The sequence below is a fragment of the Carassius gibelio genome, chromosome B22 (assembly GCF_023724105.1).
Source record: "Carassius gibelio isolate Cgi1373 ecotype wild population from Czech Republic chromosome B22, carGib1.2-hapl.c, whole genome shotgun sequence".
Lineage (NCBI taxonomy): Eukaryota > Metazoa > Chordata > Actinopteri > Cypriniformes > Cyprinidae > Carassius > Carassius gibelio.
In genome coordinates this window covers 9,093,043-9,107,498 of record NC_068417.1, presented here as the reverse complement: position 1 = coordinate 9,107,498, position 14,456 = coordinate 9,093,043, and the positions used below count along the sequence as shown (strand labels likewise).

The following is a 14,456-nucleotide window of genomic DNA, read 5'->3' as shown; positions in this document are numbered from 1 at the left end:
TAAGAACAGGGAGAGCAGCAATAACCCCCCCACAACAGAACTAATATAAATGTACTGCAGATATCATAAAAAGAAAATTAGCCTTCTGATTCAAAGGAGGATCAGAAAGCTGAATCCTGACTGATAGAGGAGGAGTTGGGGATGGGGGAGGGTAATTAGCTGTTGAGCAATGAAAAAGTGGGTGATAATACTGAATCTTATATATGAAACTTGTATACTTATTTTATATATGGGTACTGTGATAGGTGTTGCATCCCTGTAGGTAGATGTGAATCAGCCGAGTGTCAGCTGATGTGAACTTGACTAACGTGATCTGCCAGAACTAACTCCAAGTTTGATATATGACTCAAGCTTAAGAACAGAGAAAGATTAAGTGAGAGGTGGGCCACAAAAATCATGCTTGTTTCCTTGTTAGTTGCAAGACTTACGCCTTAGAACAATATTTCAAGATAAATGAACTTTTTGTTCTGAGATATACTCAAAACTTAAACTGTAAATGCTTCAAAAAAAAAAAAAGACATTTAACCTACAACACTTCTGCAAAAGGACATTTAACCATAATCCTTTGCGATATCTACAGCCAACCAGAACTGTTTACACAGTTATAGTGTATTTATACTAAAAGTCAAACATTAGAACTTCAGATTTCATTATAGGACAAGATCATACCACACAACTGTCAAAAGCAGTAAAACTCCTAAAGTAATATAGGTTAGACATGTTCAGTTGCCCTACATCTACCCCTTGTGGTTTGTTGTGGTATTGACTTGAACAAAACAAGAATTTGGACCAGAGCTTAGAAACTGAGAAAGATTTAGTTGAGGAGGATCAGGTTTCTGTACTTATTACTACTGACATAGTGCTCCAGATGGAGGGATAGGGTTTTTTTTTTTTAAGTGTGAGTGTTTGGCCCAGCTGAGTCCCTTCTTCCGAGCCTTTTTTCTGGCAGTGGTCAGCAGAACACTAGGAAGCATGTTGAGATTAAGGACCTTGGACCACAGCACTGAAAAATTCCAGTCAATGTTAAGTACTCTGGTATTGCAGATAAAAGATCAATAATTTAATGTAACCTTTAAGAAATTAGCCTTCTGATTCAAAGGAGGATCAGAGAGCTGAATCCTGACTGATAGAGGAGGAGTTGGGGATGGGGGAGGGTAATTAGCTGTTGAGCAACACAGAAGCTGGGGATAATGCTGAGTCTTATATACTGATCTTATACACTGGATTTTCCTCTACCTGACATCAATTATCAAAAAAGAGGTGGGCCACAGGCACAAAATCATGCTTGTTTCCTTGTTACTTGCAACACTCAACCCATAGAACAATATTTCAAGATAAATTGAAAAAATTCTGAGATATACTCAAAAATGTACCTTTAAATGCTTTAAAAAGACATTAAACCTACAACACTTCTGCAAAAGGGTGGGAAAATAATGACATTTAACCATAATCCTTTGCAATATGAACAACCAACCAGAACTGTTTACACTATTATAGTGTAAGTCAAACATTCAAACTTCAGATTTCATTATATGACAAGATCATACCACACAATTCTCAAAAGCAGTAAAAACATTACTCCCAAAGTAATATACCCTAGATAAAGGTTAGACATGTTCAGTTGCCCTACATCTACCCCTTGTTTTTTGTTGTGGTATTGACTTGGATAGAACAAGAATTTGGACCAGAGCTTAGAAACTGAGAAAGATTTAGTTGAGGAGGATCAGGTTTCTGTACTTATTACTTCTGACGTAATGCTCCAGATGGAGGGATAGTTATTTTTTTGTGAACCGTGAGCATTTGGCCCAGCTGAGTCCCTACTTTCAAGCCTTTTTTTTTGTTTTGTTTGCAGCGGTCAGCAGAACACTAGGAGGCATACTGAGATTCAGGACCATAGACCACAGCACTGGAACAGTTTTCAGTAAATGTTATGTACACTCCGGTGTAAGTATATATTGCCATCTACTGGCCCTGATTCCAGCTCCTCCTCGTTAGTATAGTGGTCAGTATCCCCGCCTGTCACGCGGGAGACCGGGGTTCAATTCCCCGACGGGGAGAAAAGCAATTTTTTTGACAACCCATTTCATTTTTAATTGGTTTGAGACAACAAAGGATTTTCGTTCAGCAAGAAGTAGGTACTTATGCCCTCAGCTTAGGCACAGAGAAATATTTTGAGAAAGATCAGGATGGTGTCATATGTCACACACACATAGTGCTCCATGCTCCATGTTGTTTGTTAACCATGGGCATTTGGCCCAGCTGAGTCCGTACTTCCAAGCCTTGGTTTTTGGCAATGGTCAGGAGAGCACCAAGACACATATCAGGATTAAGAAAGTTGAACCATAAACACAAAACCACAGCCAAGATTTTTTGGCTGCATGCTCTGGGTGTATAGGAGTGACAAATCAAGTTCTGAGATGTACACAGAACGTAAACTTAGATGCTTCACCAAAGCCACCTTGTATTCAAACATTGCAAACTATGTTAAATTAATGCAAAGATATACCAGACTGTAGTCTAACCTGCAATAGTTTGAATGACTTAGCCAGCTGACAATATCGATGATGCAAATCTTAAAAAAAGTTTACCCCCGGTGGTTTGTTGTGGTACTGACTTGACAAAACTTGCATACATACACATACACAAGTCCTGATGTGTAGACTAATGCCAACCAAATACAACTCAACAATTCTTAAAAGATACTGCCTTATATATACACAAAAGTTTTTTGTGCACTTTAAAAAAAAAATTGGGTCTCTCTAGCACTTAAACCAAGATAGTTTAGCCCTTGTTTTTATTTGTTTGCTGACCCCATTCCCATGGAGACAGGTTAGAGCAAGGATATAACTTGAAAAGTAAGAGTTGGGAGTGCACAGTCATGGCTTGTGCAAAGCAAGATATAGGTACTTTTGATCAGAGCTTAGGAACCAAGAAAGATTAAGTTGAGGAAGATCCTGACCCAGTGCTCCAAGTGGAGATAGAGCTGTTCTTTGTGAACCGTGGGCAATTGGCTCATCTGAGTCCTTAATTCTAAGCCTTGATTTTTGTCGGTGGTCGGGAGAGCACCAGGAAGCACATTTAGATTAAGGGAGTTGGACAGTTTTTGGACAGAGTTTAGAAAGAACTTGAAGCTTCACATGTCCTTGACATTCTGGAGGCCGCAGACTTCCTCCAGTTGGATAGGGCTCGGCTACTCTGCTTGCAAGTTCTTGGAAAGACAATTGTCTCTTAGTAACTGCTTGAGAATGAAGCCTATGCACGGCAGCTCAGCTGTCTAGACCTCTATGCGGAAGCAAGGGATGCAGCCTTAACACACCTACATGCTTCAGCTCCCAAGCAGGACTTTATGTTCCATCTGAAGGAAAGCATGGCTGACCTTCTTGCTAGTGACAACTTAAGCATTCCCAAAAAAGGCTTGGCTCTTGATGTGGCCCTTGGCTGGGCAACATTTCACCCAAGTTGGGAAGAGGACTACATGGAACTGGTGGGTCTGGTTTGGCCCGATTGCTTAAGTTTACCCTACATTACTGATCTTCTGACCAAGATAAACAGTTCAGACCCACATGCTAAGCTCATTTGTAGACTGAACAATAACTTGCCAAGCAGTTGGACTATGGGCAGGTCCATGCCTAGAACTCTCTCAAAAGGGAAACTCTGTTTGTTCTCGGTGGACCGCATGAGCAAGAAACATAGCTGCTGTATCGGTTTTACCCCTACAGTGGAAGGTGGTAATCCCATCCACCCCTGCAAAAGAAGTGTCTCACAAAGTACTCCGTGGCTGGAGTAGGGAATAACCTCATGTGAGCCTATACATTTTAACCTTTCACAACTTGTTAGCATAAGGCGCTTTCGCACTGGAGGAACCTCTTTTTGTTTCTAGAACTATTGGCAGAAGTACCGGCTTTTTGGTACTGTATGTTCACACCACAGGAACTAGTAACATATTTGTTTAAGGATCTCTGTTTGTGGTAACTTAATTGGTTCCTACTTCAGAGTAGGGTCTAGAACAGTTCTATAGGAACTATCAGTGATGTAAGTGTACATTTTTATTGTTATTCAAAAGGTCACACAGAAAAATGTCAAATGAGAAGCAAGTATGCAACATTAACAGTATTTAAGATTATAAGAATATATCCATCTTCTGTCATTGTCACAAGTAATATAACAGCTACATGTTAGAGCATTAACAAACTAAAAAACACGGTAAATCCCAATAATAAAACAAGATATTTTTTTAAAAAACAGTGAAAGACAGATGCACAGTTTTACAATGAAAGATCAGTTATGGTTACTGTGCAAATAAACTTTCTAGAACCATCTAGAACAACAAAAAGACTTTGCCTTTAGCCCTTGGAGCAGATTATATAAATCAAGGGGCCTACATAGGCTTCCTCAGATTCAACTATTCCCTTTGACTTTCGAGATTTTGAGGCACATGCTCCAGTGAGAAATCATCTAATTCTTCATTTGCTAAGGCAATACTCAACCAAAGAACCATCTAACAAAACACAACAAACTCCAGTAGTCTCGTGCAACAAATTCTTTGACTGGCAGAATCACTAAGACAAGTGGACACTTCACCACTAGATTGCACCGCAAGTCTTTCCCAGTGGTCCACCACTGCCAGTTTTGAAAACAACAGCCACTACAGAAAATCCACACATTTCCACACAACCTAGAAGAATACCTATACAAATACAAAAGTGCTTAAAAAGAATGCATCTAAATGTTGTGGGTCTCTCTAATCAGGAAAGCGGACTCATTTCTTGTTTTAAATACCAATGTTCAATAAAGAACAGTTGCATTATTAGTAAACTAGTCAATTAAATACTTAAGATGTCTGTTTATGAACCATTTTAATGTGTGCAAACTTTTTAACCTGAGTTTAGGTGCTACTCAGTCAATGCATTATAATTAATTAGACTAACGTTAAACTAATTAATATAGTTGAATCTATATTCTCCAATGGTAATGTAATAATACAAAATAGTAGTATTTTTAGTTTTTTTACCCAATCTACTGACTAAGCGCTATGTTTTCAGGAAAACAAAACATCAGCAGTCTGAAATTACAAACAAGATAAGCCAAGAAAGTTAGAGATGGCTTAAAAGTTTATATACATTAAATAGAATTACTACCTGGCTTTCGGCATTCTGCTATTCATTTTTCGCCTCTGATTCGTCAAATTGTTCAGAACACAGTTATTGGCCAACAACGCTAATTTAGAGTTAATGTCACCCTTTTTCTGCTCACAGCTTTGTTCTTCTTCTCCACCTTCATCTTCTTCTTCCTCAGCCTCACTCTCTTCATCGCTCCGTTCATCGCGTTCCACCTTAAAACACGTTTGTTAGAAAATTGAGGGATAACCTCATTTATAAACTCAACTCTTAAGATACTCACTTTGCCTAAAAAGAGAAATTTGTGAACCATTCGAAGAATCAGCCAAGCCCAGAAGATGTGCAGGGCTTGAAGAACCAGCAACAGGCCGTTCAAGAAATAATAACCAGAGTACGGAGGAAAGACGTCCAACGAATCCACCACAGCTGTGTAGACGATTCTGGAAATAAACCAAAATACGGTTTATAAATCCTAAGAAGATTTTAACCATGTCAAAGTCTTATATTTTGAGAAGACCCATTCAAAATTAAATGAAATTAAGTCTGATTAAGTTCCTACCTGCATGGGAAAACCACAAGACGAGTTAGCAAGAATACAGCGGCGAAAACAACAAACAAGGCATCGCAGGTTTTTCTCCATCCAGCATAATTGAACATCTTAGCAGACTGGAAATCAAGCAAAAACAAAACATTAGTTATTTCTGTATATATCTTTATTATTTGTTAAAATAATACATCCATGATAAAAAATTTCATTTGATTAAATGATAAATTTTATTAATGTTTTATGCCTTCATTTACCAGATATTCGTGTATTAAATAATGTATTTATTAAAGCACAAATGTTTTTATAAAGATCATATTATCTGAAAAAAAAAGATTTCATAGTGACCTATTAAAAAGTTTGTTTATAAAAAAGAAAAAAAAAAAAAAAATATATATATATATATATATATATATATATATATATATATATATATTAAAAAGTTTTTTTTATATAATTTACTTAATTAGACATGCTTGATTAATAATCCTTAATTGAACCATTAAAAGCTAATAAAAAAATTTAAAAAATTACTGGGGGAAAATTAAATGCATTTCATGCTAGTAAAACTTTTAATACATTGTTCTTAAATTGTATTGGTTTCATCATTTCAATTGAGTTTTTGTGACACAATTTTATTTAAATTTAACCAGATTTTAAGGATTAAAACAAAGAAAAACAGAAACAAAATGGACCTAAAAAAAATTAACATGGAATTTGTGAAAAAATAAACCATTTAATTGATCTCAAAATCCATGATGTCACAATGGGAGCTGACAGAGTGGCCAATCAGATTTACCTCCAACAGGAAGTCAGAAGAGTCGTGGACGAGCATCACCAGGGTTCCCACGCGCACGTAGTTCGCACAGTATGAGAACGTGATGAGAAAAATGGTGGCAATGTGGTGAATGATCTGCTCTTTGAAGTCCTACACAACCGAAACAAACAGATACCCACAATTCATAATTTTTAAGATCTTTCGATTTCACACAAAATTTTAGGAAACTTACTTTGCGCTTTATGTCCACCGATACGCAGAGCAGAAGCGAGAGATAGAAGGACAACTCCATGATATAATACCAATACTGAGCTTCTGTTACAACCTGCAAACCAAATCACAAATAACACTAATTGTGCTCACTAGTTCCTCTCATTTCTGCCTAATCTCAAGTCCTTGGGATTGTTTGTTACAGACCTGTCTTGGGTATCCGCGCCAGCATTCCCGATGATCCCAAAACCACGGCGTCTGAAAAACACCATTTGACAAAAATTATTCCATGTGAATTTATATGTTTGAAAGTTTTGAATAAAAAAGCACCCATTTTTATTCATTATATGACCTATAATATTTGTGTATGAAGTGTATTAGATATTATTAAGAAATGCAAAAAATATAAAAATAATAGTATCAAATTTGTATTTGATATTTTGGAGCAACATGCACCATTTTTATTTTGTTTTATATAGGACTGCTAATTGTAGTGTATTACTGAAAAAAAGTGTATTAGATATTATTAGACCCTTTTTTGTGCCGACGTCACAATTACGTCAAAGTGCTAGCTGGAGGCAAAACAAAGTGAAAATTGGAAGCGATCAATTCAAACCAGCACAGGTTCGGCTACACAAGGATCTAAAAATATCATCTTGTTGTGATGTTTGATGCCAGAATCAACGTAATAAAGGCTTCAATTTGAAATTTGAACACATAGATGCTGCCACTGCCAGACAAAAAAAAATGATGACAGCTGTGGTTAAACGCTATAAAACGAGCGGACTGGACAGAAGCTATCGTTTGCAGCGCACACTTCTTATCAGAAAGTAAGTTTCTTGTTAGGTTAGTAATGTTAGGTTTCTCTATAGATGTGAGTCTCTCAAACAGAAGGGAATCCTGTCCATCCCGTCCATCCTTTTGAATTATTCTGGTTTTGTCCGTTAAAGTTAAACTTTTCAAATAACAATCGCGATCCCGGACAGTGAGCGACTTTACATATGCAAGCAAAATCTGATTTTCTCAAGTCACTGTTAAAAAACAAGCTAACAATTGTTAATTTCGTTAACAAATAGCATGACAAAAAATGTTTGTTGACAAGCTTTTTTTCACATAACTAAGACGAGATTACAATAAGGTCAATAAACGATAACTATGACTATTTCAACATGCAATTTAATTGAAGAAAAAAGATAAGAAAAATAAGCTTTACCAAGAACTGCTCTTTACTCTTCTACTAGGTATAAGTCTTTGGTATATAATAAAATGCCTATAATAAATCAGTACTCTAGATGAGGTCAAATAAACCATTTTGAATCCACACTTACTGGAGAAAGTGCAATACCTGAAATGCAAAGGTAAATTTCTCAAATTCTTTTGGAAAACAAAGACTTTTGAGATGAAAATTACATTAAATTACGATTAGATGGATCACTCATTAGATGAAGTATTATAGCGAGTACAATTACATAATAATTGGTTTAATATTTAAAAATACTGTTACATTTATTCATTGCTTTCGACAGAGATGCTTGTGATTGGCTACAATACCGAACGCTGCACGTTGTGAGGAGAACCTCAGGCTTAATGGAGATACTCACGTTAATGAGCGAGACGAGACCAGCTGAGAAGGCGATGAGGTAAAACACAAACCTCCACCTGAGGAGGCACACAGGAAAGCTCATGTTAATCAAATGCAAACACAATCAATCGCAGACGTCTGCTGTGGGTTTTAGCAGACTCTAGAGGCTTACGAGGCTTCACAGAACTTCCTGGTGTTGCCGGGTCGGTCCTGGTTTCGGCGCAGACGCAGCCAGGTCTGGATCTGACGCTGAGTGAGTCCACAGTGCTTCTCCAGAACCAGCAAATCATTCTGAACAAACACAGACACGGGGAAACTAAAATATGGGTCTCTTTCCATTATATTTTGAAGCTTATTTGGTGATATGTCAAAATTGGCTGGTATGCCAATAATGTTTTTGGCACATTTTCTAACTATTATACTGTATTTCATATATTAAATATATATAAACTGTAATATAAGCCCTGTAAATTAAATGTTCAATGAATGTTGCTTGAAAGATAAATTAATTCAAAAGTTAAAAATAAAAAATTAACTTGCAATGTCACCATTTTTATATATTTAATGATGTATTTTAATGTAATTTAGTAGTGATTTGGCCCTCTATAATAATTTTATACCTAAAAAGATTGTTTTTATATCATGTAAAAATGATAAATGTATTCTTTGTGTATGAAATTATACATATATATATATATATATATATATATATATATATATATATAAAATACATTAATTTAATTTTCCTATATATATATATGTATATATATATATATATATGATTACCTTAATAATGTATTAATTACCTTAATAAATATACATTATGTATCATAATGATTAATAATTATCAAAAAATTACATTATTATAAACGTTGAATATTATGATGTTTTATGCCAGTTTTGAAGATTATGTATGCAAGTATGCAATTACTATATATGAGCAAGAGAGAAAGCAACAACAAAAAAAATATATATATTTGAATTTTGATCAATATTGTAATAATATTGTCATAAAATGTGAAACAATCTGAAATAATATTGTAATAATATGATTAACAAGTAAACAGTCCCATTTAATTAAAAAGGGCAATTTTTTGTGCATGTTGTTTTTGTGGATCAGATCCTCAGGTGTGGATGTCCAGTATTAAATCACACGTCACAGACGGCAGGCGCTCATGTGACTAACCTGTGACGGCTGATGCTTCTTCTGCAGGTAAAACACCTCCAGCTTCGGGACGGGTGTGACACGCACCCAAACCTTGTCCCGGACGCCCAACCACCGGCTGAACGGCAGCGCCACAACCCTGCAACACACAGACAGAGACAGTGTAGTGTAGCCCCGCCCACCAGAGCATTTCATTGGTCCATAACAGTGCTGTGCATTAAATATTAAATAGCTTCTCATTGTGTCACGACACACAGCGGTTTTGCATCTATTACAATACACTGCACTTGCCTAAATTAATTCTCACTACTGTAATGCAAACCTTTTCTATTTTTAAGAGTATTTTATTTAATGTCTTAATTAAATGTCTTAAATAATAAATAATGCATTTTAAATGGTAATTTTAATTATACTGAAATATGATTTAATAAACATAACCCCCCAAATGAAACAAACTAGTGACAAGCTGGAGCTTTAATGAAAACACAACTCAAAAATGAAAGCAAACTCATGTAAAAAATAAATAAATAAATTAACTTTGGTTTGGTAAATTAATCATTATTAAAATGTAAAATTAAAATGTGGTAAATTCATCATTATTAAAATTGTATTGTTTGCATTTTTTATTAATTATTAACTATTGTAGTTATACAATAAATAATTAAAATATGAACTTAATTAAAATTACATACGATTGTTTCTAAATAATAAATAATTCCAAATAAACAAACATTTCTTTAATAGAAAAAATAAACACGTGCATTAAGTATCCAGTTGCTGCAAAAACACAATGGACACAGTGTAAAAACAGCAGCCTGCACCAATGGTTTTTGTCACAAGGAAATATTGACAACAAAACTGTGGGAAAACAATGCTCCACATTCATTCTGTCAAAACTGACACACTAAACTACAGTCTCAATCATTCAGAGACAAACTGTTGAATAACACATCCCCGTTAAAGTTAAAAAGCATCCTAAGCTCACTAGAGAAAAAACCCAAATGGTGTATTAGTAATGATACTGTTAAAAGGTGAACATTCAGTAGATGTAATGCTACTATGCACCTTTCGAAGACGATCCGCAGTGCGATGAAACCCAGGGCCAAGGGCAGGGAGATGAGCAGGTCTCGGGGTACGGGATGCTGATCTCCGTCCGCCGTCCCTTCAGAGATGTGTTTCCACGTGACGCCAGGAGGAAGCCAGAAATCCTGCCGCCACATCCACTGGTTCACAAGTTCCTCTAATCTACAGACGCCAAAGGAGAGGGTTAGAGCTTATTACAGCACATAAACCACCTACAGATCAAATTCTGTCAGCAGTAGACAAACTATCAAGTAAACAAACTCTCATAACAGTAACAGAATGGTCCATAATGGCTGAACTACTGATGTTGAGCGTTAAGAAATACAGCACTCTGACAGGTGAGTTTAAATAAAACTAAAATAAATAGATGTGTCTTCTGAACAGTCATTTAGTCCCGTGAAGGGTTAAGCATGCTGTGACGTCATGACTCCAACGCGGTTAGCGATCACAGTTATATTGACAAGTCAAGTCCTTTATTTGTATAGTTAAGTTTTTTTTTTTTTTTACAAAACAGATTGTGTCAATGCAACTGAACAACATTAATTAGGAAAACAGTATGTCCATAATGCAAAAAAAATACAGTTTAAGGCAGTTTATCACTGAATTCAGCTATGTCATCATTCAGTTTAAATAGTATCTTTGTAACAGTCGGTTAAACAAATCAGGCTAAATCACAACAAAATACTAATGACAGAATTTTAATTTTGGGGTGAACTAACGTTACTGCTTTAAAATATCAATTCTGAGCACTGGACGGATGAATTTATTTAATAAAACATATGAAAATAGACAATATTACCAGTAATGTGTTTTGTTGGGTCCGCGAAAGGGTTTAAACTGCCTCCATGACGTCAGGGAGATTACCGATCAAACCGAGTATTTACAACAAATCATTGTGCAGCTCTCTTTATTGACCTATCGAAGGCTTTTGATACTGTGGATCATGCAATATTAAAACAAAGACTTCTCAGTGTCGGGTTGTCAAATCAAACAGTTTGCTGGTTTGAAAACTATCTATCAGGTAGATCCCAGTGTGTACAGGCAGATGGTCTCACTTCCAGCCCTCTTAGTATATCCAAGGGTGTGCCCCAGGGGTCAGTGCTGGGACCACTTCTATTTATTTTATATATCAACAATCTTGATCAAAATGTCTCCAACGCAAATTTTCATTTTTATGCCGATGATACTGTGATTTACTGCTCTGCATCAACTCCAAACCAAGCTCTTTGTCAGCTTCAACTTGCTTTTGATACTGTACAACGTACCTTGTTCGATTTAAAACTTGTTTTGAATGACGACAAAACAAAACTTATGTTGTTCTCAAATGCAAAATCAATGTCACGGAATCTTCTACCCATCACTACTTCTCAGGGCTCCGAGATTGAGTCTGTATCTCAATTCAAGTATCTTGGTATCCTAATTGATGATTCACTCTCTTTTAAACCTCACATTCAACAGTTGGTAAAAAAATTAAAACTGAAGTTGGGTTTTTATTTTAGAAACAAGTCATGTTTTTCCTTTGAGGCCAAAAGGAGGCTTGTTGCTGCCACTTTCTTGTCAGTGCTGGACTATGGCGATGTCATATACATGAATGCTTCCATCACAAGCTTGAAACTGTTGGATACTGTTTATCATGGAGCTCTTAGGTTTATCACAAACTTTAGAGCACTTACTCATCACTGTTCTTTGTATGATCGGGTTGGTTGGTCTGCATTGTCCACCCGTAGACTTAATCATTGGTACATTTTTATCTACAAGGCAATTCTTGGTCTGCTTCCCCCATACCTCCAATCTTACATTGAAAAGAAAAATACAGGAAGATATTGTCTTCGTTCTGAGGACTTATTATTATTATCTGTCCCTCAAGTCCGGACCGAACTGGGAAAAGGGGCGTTCAAGTATGCGGCACCCTGCACTTGGAATCAGCTGCAAAATGTCCTGAATCTTAAGGAGCCAGTTTCATTGACTGATTTTAAATTACTTTTAAATAACATGGAAGCTACACAAACTGGCTGTAGATGTAATGACTGACTCAGTTATGACGGACGATCCTTGCTGTTGTTTATCGCTTGCGATAATAGGTGAAATTCTGATTTCTTATGATTTTATAATTATTTATTACTTGTATAAATTGTTATATGTTGACGTTATATGTTATATGTTTTTATGTCTGTAACCTTGTTAATTGTGCTGCTGCCTGTCTTGGCCAGGACGCTCTTGTAAAAGAGATTTTTAATCTCAATGAGTTTTATTCTGGTTAAATAAAGGTAATATATATATATATATATATATATATATATATATATATATAAGCGAAACGGCAATAAAACTATGCATAGACAACATAATATTAGTCGTAAAACAAAATTAAAACATTAATGTAGGAAATTCGTCAAAATTGTAAATTATATCTAAAATACAAAATTATATCTATAATCATCTAAAGACACAGCCTTGTCAATTTTAACACAACTGCTGCTTTAAAACATACATTTTGAGCACTTGCTATGTACAGCACTCCGACAGGTGAGTTTAAATTAAATAAATAAAACAGACAATATTTCCAGCAATGTGTTTTCTAAACTTTAATTTAGGACCGTGAAAGGGTTAACGGATCTCCATGACATGACAGCGATTGACGTTTTCAGGTTGAATATATAGCTACATAATCAGATTAAATCGCAATAAAATTATGAATAGACGTCACAAATTGATTTTAAAACTAAATGTAACGGTAGACAAATATAAGATCACTAATAAATCTAGAAAAGACGTCAGAAATCGACAAAATCACTAATTATTCATGATTTATTACCAAAATTCAATAAGAACTATAATAACAGTACATTTTGTTATAAAGGGAAAAAACAATGAGAGAAATGCCGTCCGTGTACGGCTAACGTAAGTTATCTAAGTACCGAATTATTATGTTAGTGATGAATGACATACGCGGTTATAATTATAATTTAAAACGTGGTTTTTACGTTACCTGTCCATGCTTCAGTGATGGAGAATCTCGTGTTTTTATTAAAGCAGGACACAGGCCTCTTCTCCCTCTTTAACGCGTCTTTGCGTTGTTTATTCCCACTCTTCAACGTGAACAGCATCCAGCGTCATTATGATCGCTCGAGATCTAAATGAAAACAAACGCTCGCGCGGATTCTACCGGCGAATATTCGAAGGAATGCGCGCGACCCGCTCCAGATGTCGACATCAACTCACATCCACCACATCAACCTCTGTTTCCAAGTCTTTCAACGGCTTCCAAGAGTAAAATAAGTCGTGCATTTGTTAAATTATCCCAGAGCCGAGAGAATTCAAGAAAACGCTTTCAGGAGCAGCATCTCCTCCGTCTTTCTCTCCATCCATCAGGGAACATGTTGTAAAGTGCTTTGCTTTCCACAAATCCATGCTGTATAGTCGCCCCCTATTGACCATTAGATGAACATATGACATATCTATCTATCTATCTATCTATCTATCTATCTATCTATCTATCTATCTATCTATCTATCTATCTATCTATCTTTAGTTGTATGCATTTTAATTGCATATAACTTGTTCCTGTATTTGGATAACAGAGTTTTACCATGAATACTAAACTTGAATATCTGTCAATCAATTAGAAATTAAACAAGATTTGTTTGAAATACACAACCAGGTTTATACCTTTATTATTTTGATTCAAAACTCTCAATGGCACGTATACTTTCCCCTTTTCCTGTTATATGTTTTGCCAAGAAAAATTACCAATAGGTGAGTAAAAGGTCTGCCAACTTCCAGCACCATTTGAGAGGAATGTACGTCAGTCCTGTCCGTCTGGCTCCTTACAATGATTCTACTGTCTGTTTTCATATCAGCCGGGATTTCAAATGGAAGAAAACAATCGTTTATTAATTGTTCTTGGCTGTCTCTTGACGATCTCATCTCTCGTCTATTTCAGGATATTGTGCACAGCACACGAAAACACAATTTGC

At 35.8% G+C, this 14,456-nt stretch overlaps 1 protein-coding gene, 1 non-coding gene and 1 pseudogene across 2 annotated transcripts; 2 read left to right on the top strand and 1 right to left on the bottom strand.

The window, feature by feature from the left end:
- The first annotated feature begins 1,985 nt into the window (after positions 1-1,985).
- Positions 1,986-2,057, top strand: trnad-guc (transfer RNA aspartic acid (anticodon GUC)). Its single transcript has one exon. It is a non-coding gene; the product is annotated as a tRNA-Asp (tRNA).
- An 821-nt stretch (positions 2,058-2,878) lies between these two features.
- LOC127987293 (kelch-like protein 12) lies at positions 2,879-3,948 on the top strand (annotated as a pseudogene).
- An 83-nt stretch (positions 3,949-4,031) lies between these two features.
- Positions 4,032-13,884, bottom strand: LOC127987291 (ceramide synthase 2-like). The gene is made up of 11 exons (XM_052589543.1): positions 13,469-13,884; positions 10,462-10,641; positions 9,418-9,535; positions 8,404-8,522; positions 8,251-8,308; positions 6,857-6,907; positions 6,672-6,764; positions 6,461-6,589; positions 5,677-5,783; positions 5,401-5,557; positions 4,032-5,332 (listed from the first exon to the last, which is right to left on the bottom strand). Exons 1-11 carry the CDS (start codon positions 13,474-13,476, stop codon positions 5,135-5,137), a joined length of 1,218 nt encoding a protein of 405 aa, XP_052445503.1. The 5' UTR covers positions 13,477-13,884; the 3' UTR covers positions 4,032-5,134.
- Positions 13,885-14,456: the final 572 nt, after the last annotated feature.